General features: G+C 46.5%; 1 protein-coding gene across 2 annotated transcripts; it reads right to left on the bottom strand.

Annotated features, from left to right (window-relative positions):
• Positions 1 to 4,182: 4,182 nt before the first annotated feature.
• Positions 4,183 to 4,853, bottom strand: IQCF6 (IQ motif containing F6). 2 transcript variants are annotated; one of them, XM_010381649.2, is made up of 2 exons: positions 4,775 to 4,853; positions 4,183 to 4,613 (listed from the first exon to the last, which is right to left on the bottom strand). In XM_010381649.2, the coding sequence occupies exons 1-2, from the start codon at positions 4,844 to 4,846 to the stop codon at positions 4,245 to 4,247; spliced, it is 441 nt and encodes a 146-aa protein (XP_010379951.2). In that variant the 5' UTR covers positions 4,847 to 4,853; the 3' UTR covers positions 4,183 to 4,244. The 2 variants fall into 2 exon arrangements, with proteins under 2 accessions (XP_010379951.2, XP_030798651.1); XM_030942791.1 differs by having other exon boundaries at positions 4,832 to 4,853.
• Between the last annotated feature and the right edge of the window lie 4,244 nt (positions 4,854 to 9,097).

The following is a 9,097-nucleotide window of genomic DNA, read 5'->3' as shown; positions in this document are numbered from 1 at the left end:
TTTCCTCCTGGGTTGATATCTATATATATATTACGTATTATATATGTATATATATTTAGAGACTAGAGACAGGGTCTCACTATGCTGCCCAGGCTGGTCTTGAACTCCTGGCCTCAAGCAATCCTCCCACCTTGGCTTCACAAAGTCCTGGGATTACAGGTGTGAGCCACTGCTCCTGACCCTGGGTTGATTCTTGCAACTGGTTCTGCTGCTCTTATGGGTGACATGTTGTTTATCCTCAACCCACCTCTGAGAAATGGACCTCTCTGTGCCCCACTCCTTGACCTAAACTCACCTTCTGCAATGCCCATGGTCCCTGCCTTGACCTTAGGTGGCAAGGTCCTTATAGTCTGTGGCTTCTTGTCTCTATCTCAGGCCTCTTTGGGACCACCAGTCCTCTTGCCACTTCTTGCCTCCCCCATCTGGGGGTCCCAGGGATCTTGGCTACTTGCAGGCTCCATAGGGAAGTGTACAGGGCTCAGTGGGAGCTGCCCCCAGACCCATCACTTAGGCATCTCAATCGGCTTCTGCTTCCTTTCATCTCTGAGCTATGCAGTCTCCCCAGGTTATATTCTCAGATTTCCCTATGCCTATTGGGGTAACACAAGGGAAGGAGGTGGAGGGCATGTCCTGCAACAGTATCTCAGCCTCCTCACACTCTGTCTCAGAGTCATGCATGGGCTTTTCTTTTGTCTCTTCTTGCGTAGCTGGAAGTTTCTCTGCCCTCTACCCCATCCCCCACCTCCTGCCACCCGCTGCACTTGGAGGCTTACCAATAGGCTGCTAACACCTCCTGGTTTTCCTAGGACAGTCCTTGTTTGCACTTGTTATTTCCAACGTATTTATCAGTAGTGTCCCTTTCACTCTCAAAATCTATGGTTATTTTTTTTTTTTAATTATACTTTAAGTTCTAGGGTACATGTGCATAACATGCAGGTTTGTTACATATGTATACTTGTGCCATGTTGGTGTGCTGCACCCATCAACTCGTCAGCACCCATCAACTCGTCATTTACATCAGGTATAACTCCCAATGCCATACCTCCCCCCTCCCCCCTCCCCATGATAGGCCCCGGTGTGTGATGTTCCCTTTTTAAAGGTGAAACTCTATGCAAAGTTATTTGTTGACACTTGACATGAAAGCCCAGCTTTGAGAGTGCCCAGGAAACATTTTTTTCTTTCAACTCACTGTAGCTCTTCTACATTAGTGCCTGCTTCCACTAACTTGTGGTGGGCTTGAGCAAACTCAATTTTTTGAAACAAAGTTGATCGATTTTTTTACACCAAGCATTTCCACCCTGGCAGGGAGGGGATGGAGTAGGGTGGTGCCCTCCAGCAACACAGGTGTATGTGTGGTCAGCAGTATGGTGGTCAGTCCACTCAACCTGCCTGGCATGGCATGGCGGTGGCTTTGGGCATCTCATTTTGGATTTAGCATGTGGGACACAAAGAAGCAGAAGACAAGGCTCTGGGGATCCTGGGGCTGTGTGGTCAGAGCTGAGGTTGGTGATGTATCAGGTGGGAGGCTTGAGAGCATAGGGTGGGCACCCTGGGGACAAAGAGATGAGATGCCGTCTGGGAATCCTTTCCCTGTGGTGGAAGAGAACTGCAGGGGATGGACCCTCACTTACTGGACTGCCTTCTTAGGGCTTCAGCAGGCTGCGCCAGTCTGAGGGCCAATGCAATTCTTTACTGATGGGAGGGCTGTGGGCGCATATCTCTTGGGGACACCATGTCATCTGAGGGAGGAGCAAGATTGGGGATACTTGGTGCCCCTAGAGTGCTCTCAGGCCTACTCCCATCCCAAAGCCACAAGCACAGCCTCCCCTTCTACACTTCAGTGTTTCATCATATGATACATGTTGTCGGAAAGAGTTCCTCCTGCAGCTCAATCCTCAGCGATGGTGAGGAGTGGCAGGAAAGGCCTCTGAGGTCTGCCTCTGAGAATCCCACCAGCAGCCTTACCCCTGCTGAGGAGGGAAGGGTGGCTCCAGTGATCTAGGCCAACACTGGCCACAGACCTCACTGTTAAAGAGGAGCCTTTCTCCTGACTCCCATCCCATGCCTCACTCACTTCCTCTTCCTTGGGGCTCTCCAGTGCCCACTGCCCACAGGCCCAGACCATCCCTAGTTTCTTAAGACCCCTGACCACCAGCAGGACACCCAAAGTGGAGTGGTGGTGAAGGCTTTGGATGAAGCTTGGCTTTCTTGGGCTAGCCCTTGAGTCTCATTGCTCACACCTATGTGGTGCCATCTTCTTGAGATCCTGTCTACCTGGGACAGGAGGTCTCACTCATGTTCCCCTCAAAAGCCCCTCCCATTCAGCCCCCAGCTACCAAGCTGTGTCTTCCTGTTTCCAAAAGTTTTTGACCCAAAGTGGTGCTCCCGCTGGATTCCTGTTTCACTTGGCATTGTTAGCACATCAGAGAGCAGGAAGCCTTGATGACCTAAGTCTCCTGTGTGAGCATGAAATTCTGTAGAGCATCCCCAAGTGGGACTACATGGGCCAGTTGAGAAGGGCTTAACTCAGCAGTTCCCAAACTAAGGCTGCACTTTGGAAAGCTGATGCCAGGCCGCATACCAGCCCAGTTAAAGCAGAATCCCTGGGTGGATCCAGGTATCAATATTTTTTTTTTTTAGTGTCCTAGGGGATTGTAATGTCCTCCGTTGAAAATATATAACTCAGAAACTTAAACCATTGCCAATCCAGGTTTTAAACACCTCTCACTGTTGAGGTAGCACCTAAGGGGTTAGTCACGCAGAGTTCCTATTATGCCCAGCTGCAGACCTATCTAGTTTCATAGCACTAGCTACTGTGAGTAGGAGGTGGGCAGAGCTGTATCCAGCACCCCTGAATGGGTTCCCCTGGAAGAGTGGGATTCAGTCAGAAAGTCCAGGTACCCAGCTGCTTCACTGCCACCTGCAGCTACTGCAGATGCTGTGTGTCAGGCTGAACCCTAAACCCTCACATCTGCTATAGCTGTTCTGGAGACTCACTGCCAACACACACACACACACACACACACACACACACACGGATTAGGGAAAGTGTCACCCAGCTGCAAGGCATGAAGACCCCTGCACACCTCCCCACTGGCCCTCCCACCTCTCCTGAGGGACCTACCACGGAAAGACCCTGTGGAGGGTTGCAGACCTCAGACTTCTGGGACTGAGGTTCACACAAACATCTGCGGGACACAGGCTGAGAGTGAGGGGCCTTGGGCATGGATGACAAAGCAGAGACAGTGAGAGACCACGTGAGAGATGGTTGCTCCATAGGTGCCCAGAGACAGAGGGAGACTCAGCAAAGCAGTGGCCCAGCAGCACCCACCCAAGGCAGGCCCGGCAGAGGATGAGGCAGCCTGGGGGTAGGCCAGAGAGGGGACATGGGAGTGGACGAGGAGCACAGCTGCTTCTGAGAACGTGGTAGGATTTAGAGGCTGTGTGCCCAATGACCTGCACTGGTGGAGGGACAGCCCTTTCCCCTGCCTATCCCTAGTTGTTTACCTTCCCCCATGCCACCCCCATCACCATCCCCCTACACCCCCCGAGTCCTTCTCCCCTCCCAGATCCCATGCCTGGTTCTCCCAGGAAGTGCCCAGCAGAGGGGAGGGAAGCCTCGTTGTTCAGCCCCAGGGTGGGGAGGCAGTAGGCACAGCTGCTGCCTTCAGCTCCTGCTCTGGCTTCCCCAGAGGCTGGCTCTGGCTGGCTGCTCCCCCACTGCCTCCCCCACCATAAGGCAGAGCGTCTGTCCTGCTGTTGCCAGCTGAAGTGCCCTGTCTTTCTGGCTCCCTGCCATGCACTCTGCCAGCCCTGAGGGCCCTGCCAAGCACAGGCCTGTTGAATCCTGGCCTTCCCAGCTGGCCCTGGCTGCAGCCAGATTCTCTGATCTTCTGATCTGAATGGAGATGCCTGGACAGGGGCTGCAGGAAACTAAAGCCCAATGCCTACTCCCTCTGTGGAAGGGGCCAAAATCAGGCAGACTGAGGCATCAGTGCTTGACCTGGGCCCTGGGGTCTCTCTTGGATGCAAGACTGGCCAGGTATGCTGTTAGGGACAGGGGCCTAGGGTTGGTGACCTGAGGACAGGGGCTCTAGAACATACCAGGGAATCTTTCTGCGGGGAAGGCAGAAAACTTAGGGGCTGAACCCTCCTCCATGAGTCTAATCTCCAAAGAGCAAGTGTGTGGTCAGTAAAGGTCTTTATTGGAAGAGAGATCCAGCCTCCTTGGCTCTGTCAGCACCCTAGGTCATGAGGATTTCGATGTCAAGCTCCAGCCGGCTGGCTCTGACCTCATAGTGGCCCCGGATCAGGCCTCGGGTTTGGCTGGCATGCCAGCGCCAGTGAGACTGGATGATGCAGGCTGCTTGGCGTGCCTGGAGGAACCGCCTGCGGGCCTGCCACATTCGAACCTGTGCCTGCACCTTCACCACTGCCCACTCCTGGCAGGTATAGAGTCTTAGTGCCAGGCGCCGTCTTTGCTCCAACATCTTGGCCTGCATCGACCTCCACCAGCACTGGATGACCCAGGCTCTGAGTGCTGCATGCAGTAACGTCCGGCGCACCATGTTGCCACGCCACCATGACTGAATCTTTATGGCTGTCTTCTCTAACTGATTGGGGGGAAGAAAAAACAGGGAAAGGCTCAATTGGGGACCCTCCCCTCCTGTTCCTATCCCCACCTCTGATCTTGGGAGGAAAGAAGACCTGGCCCAGGTGTCCCTGACTTCTTGTTTCTAGGGCCCATCCATCTTGTTTCCAATTCCCCTCTCGCCTTTAGACACTGTTCATTACCCATCAGGCAAATCCCTCCTGCAAGGGCCTTACTCACATTTTGCGTGTCCATGGCCTTGGTCCTTAGGGTCCACTTATCTATTATTTAGGCCACCCTAGTCTTTAGCCCCACCCTCAACTGTTAGTCACACCTCCATCATTGGACTCCGCCCACCTGTACACCAGACTCCACCCCATCAGGTCCTGTCTGCGCACATTTTAACCACATCTCTCTCTCCTCTTCTCTTGCTTGCATCTCTTTTGCTTTATTGATTCCCACCACTGTGGGAGCCTACCATTATCTCTTGACTTCAGTTAATTTCACAGCCCCAGTGGCATTCCCATTCCTCCTGATGACAGTGAAGAGAGAGTCATGCAGCTTACCTACAAGTAAGGAGTTTTACTTTAAGCCTACTCATAGCCAGTATAGATTTCCTGAAGCTTAAGTGTCAGGGCACCTGTCAGGGCCCGAGGAATGTGTTTATAGAGCTGTATATTTTGGGGTAAAATCTGTGAAAGCAAGATATTTCAGCGGCAATTGGAGAGGACCTCTGTTTCTCTTCCCTCTTACTCCCTCTGTCACTCACCTCCTGTTGAGTGGTGTGGAATGGCAGCCTCTTTTGCAATGAGACTAAGGAAAGTCTGAGTTGGGATAGACTCAGTTTAACAGCATAGATTTATGTGGTTCGCAGTCACCCTTGGGAACACATAAATCCTTGCTAGCCATTCTGCTGTTGCTGTGTTCATTCACCTTGCTCATGGTGTGAAGATGCGGGAACAGAGGCGCTGCTATCCTGATAAGAATGTGTCTTCCAGTGCTGGCACAAAAAGTATTTGCACAGGGGAGGAAAAGTAGTGTGAAAAATATGGAACCAGAAGCCAGTCTGTAGAAAATTCTTCCTGTTATTAGATGTGTAAAACTATAAGTGGAAGATTCAAGTCTTATTGATGCCTGATTAAAATTGAAGTTCTCTCTTGTCAGGAATATACTTGACAATGCAATGATACAATTTTAAATATTTCATGCTTATTTCTTTTCTTGGTGGGAATTTCGTGAAATTCCAGCTACTGTAAACGACGTGGAAGTCAGAGTGAAAAATCACATGCTTTATGCATACCAAATGTCAATCATAAGAATGTTTCTGTAGACAATGTGGTTGTAAAATCATCCTATGAAGAAACATTAAAAGGTTATGCATCTGAAATGTAGAAAAATATAGAGGTGGGTCAGGCAATTCATATAAATATTATGTTATGTTTGATTTATTTATCAACTTTAAAAATGTGTAATTTGTTGTAATTTCTTTTCTCATCTTAAATAAATAGTAATTTGACATCTGTAATTTTGTGTGCTTTTCTTAAAAAGTAGGCTTTCTAAATCATATGTTTTAGGTGCCACAAAACCTGGATCTGTCCTGCCTCACTGTACGAATGCAGTTGTGCAAGCAGATCTCCTGGGAGCTCACAAAAAGCTGTGCTTCTAGGATTCAGAATTAGCGCTGGAACTGCACACTCAGGTGATTCAGAGATGCTGGGAGTCCTTTGAGATCTGGGAGGCCATTTTGGCTCTGGCTTTAGCATGCATTTCATTATCCATTTTCCTTTAAGAAAGGTTTGCTGGGTGCCCACAGCTTGCAGGGCCACACACTGTTCATGGCTTCTGTTTATATGTTTTTGAGGATCCTGCTGCCTCGTATCATTGCTATGGCACTGCTCATCTGGGTGTCTTACAGGTTCTGGCCCTACTGTGAACCAAGCATGTTTAAAGTCCTCAAAATAGTGGATCCTATTGCTTCCCTTAATGATTGCCAATCTGGGTGAGCAAAGTGCTGGAACCAGCCATCTCAAGGGCCTTCACTTTGTCAGTCTCGGCATCAGGCATCCACCCCTACAGAAGGGATCACTTAGTGGCCAGTGTTCTGGGGGCTCAGCCCACCCGGCCAGGTTGCCATGGTCAAGATGCCACACTCCACCATTTCTCCCCTATTTTGGCCTGGTTGGGAGATACCATAATACCGTAACTTTGCTATCTTCTTGGCTGTCTCTGGAAAATCCTGCCAGAGTTCACAGTTTTGCAGTTGAAAGTGGCAGCAGATGGGGGTGGGGGTAAGACAAACTCTCTGAGTCTTACTAAGTTTTCACGGAGCATGGTCCTCAGTCTCTATTTCCTCACTACTTCTTCTCCAGCTTCCTGTTCTTTTCCTGTTGCTTGATATATATTTTTTCTGATTATAAATGTAGTACATGTCTGTTGCCAAAATTTCAATATGCAGACACATACAAGGTGGAAAGGGAATTTCCTATGAAATTTTTCCCCAGAGCTACTTTCAGACCTTATACCATGTACATACTGATGTAAATTTTCTAATAAAATAGCTTACTTTTAATTAGACATGTAAAATATATTCTTGTAAAAATTTGTGCATTTCAAAAGTTACCTTGGCGATCAATGTTTCCTCCTCTGCATTATTACTGGTTCCAGCTTGGAGGGTATCCTGGACAACTAGCTACGCGTTTATCTTTCTTGTTTTTAACTGTGCATTTATAAACACACTACATCCATATACCTAAAAAATACATAATACTGTTTTTAATGTGTTTCTGTGTATCTTTTTTAATTAATTAAAGTAATCATGTAACATAAAATTGATCATTTTAACCATTTTAAAATTCCAGCTTCTAATTTTATCTAATTTCAAAAAGAAGCCCTGTACCCATTAAGTAGTCATTCCCCATTACTTTTTCCCACCCTAGTCCCTGGCAGTCACTAATCTGCTTTTAGCCTCCATGGATTTGCCTATAAAAGACATTTCATGTAAATGGAATCATACAATATAGGGCCTTTTGTGTCTGGCTTCCTTCACTAGGCCTAATGTTGTTTTCAAGGGTCATCCATGTTGTACCATGTATCAGTACTTCGTTCCTTTTTATGGCTGAATAATATTCTACTGTATGGATGTACTACATTTTGTTTATATATTCATCAGTTGATGGGCATTTGAGCTGTTTCCACTCTTTGGTGACTGTGAACAATGCTGCTGTGAACATTCTTGTATAAGTATTTGAACACCTGTTCAATTCTTTTGGGTATATACTTAGGAGTGAAATTGCTTGGTCGTGTGGTAATTATGTGTTTAACTTTCTGAGGAAGCACAAAACTGTTTTTCATGCAGCTGAACCATTTTTCATTCTCACCAATCTCTGCATCCTCACCAACACTTATTATTTTCCTTTGAAAAATCATAGCCATCTTGAGTGTGAAGTGGTATCTCATTGTGATTACAATTTTCATTTCCCTAAGACCAATGACATTGAGTATCTTTTCCTGCACGTGTTGGCCATTTGTGTACCTTCTTTGGAGAAATGTCTGTTAAAGTCCTTTGCCTGCTTTAATTGGCTTATTTGTATTTTTGTGGTTGAGGTGTAGGAATTCTTTATATATGATGGGAAGGAGACCTTTATCAGATATAGGATTTGAAAATATTTTCTCCATTCTGTAGGTTTGTCCTTTCATTTTTTTCATAATGTTCTTTGTTTCAATTTTGTCAAGTCCAACTTATCTATTTTCTTCTTTGTTGCTTGTGCTTTGCCATCCTAGCTAATAACTCATTGCCAAACCCAAGATCATGAGGACTTACCTGTGAGTTTTATTGTAAGGGTTTTGTAGTTTTATTGGTTACATTTAGGTATTAGATCAATATTGAATTAACATTTGTATATGTTGAGGAAAGAATCCAACCTCATTCTTTGCATGGGGTTATCCGGTTGTCCTAGCACCTGTGTTGAAGAGACTATTCTTTCCCCTGGGTCTTGGTACCCTTGTTGAAAATCAGTTGAACATAGGTGTACACTTGATTTTTATTTCTGGTCTCTCAGTTCTAGTCTGTCAATCTATATATCTATCCTAATGCCAGGATAGATACCACACTGTCTTGATTATGGTAGTTTTGTAGTAACTTTTGAAATGGAAAGTGTCAGTCCTCCAACTTTGTTTTTTGTTTTCAAGATCATTTTGTCTATTCGTAGACCCTTGCAATTCCATATGAACTTTAAGATTAGCTAGTTCATTTCTGTACAAAAAGGCAGTGGGAATTTTGACAGGGATTGCAGCAAATCTGTAGATTAATTTGGGGAGTAGTCTTCCAACACACAAACATGGAGTATCTTTCCATTCCACTTACATCTTTAATTTCTTTCTACTGTGTTTTGTAGTTTTTATTGTACACGTCTTTCACCTGCTTGGTTAAATTTATTCCTAAGTATTTTATTCTTTTTGATGCTATTACAAATGGAATTGTTTTCTTAATTTCATTTTTGAATTGTT

The sequence above is a fragment of the Rhinopithecus roxellana genome, chromosome 1 (assembly GCF_007565055.1).
Source record: "Rhinopithecus roxellana isolate Shanxi Qingling chromosome 1, ASM756505v1, whole genome shotgun sequence".
NCBI lineage: Eukaryota > Metazoa > Chordata > Mammalia > Primates > Cercopithecidae > Rhinopithecus > Rhinopithecus roxellana.
The sequence above is the reverse complement of the archived record's forward strand: the minus strand, read 5'-3'. Positions and strand labels throughout refer to the sequence as shown.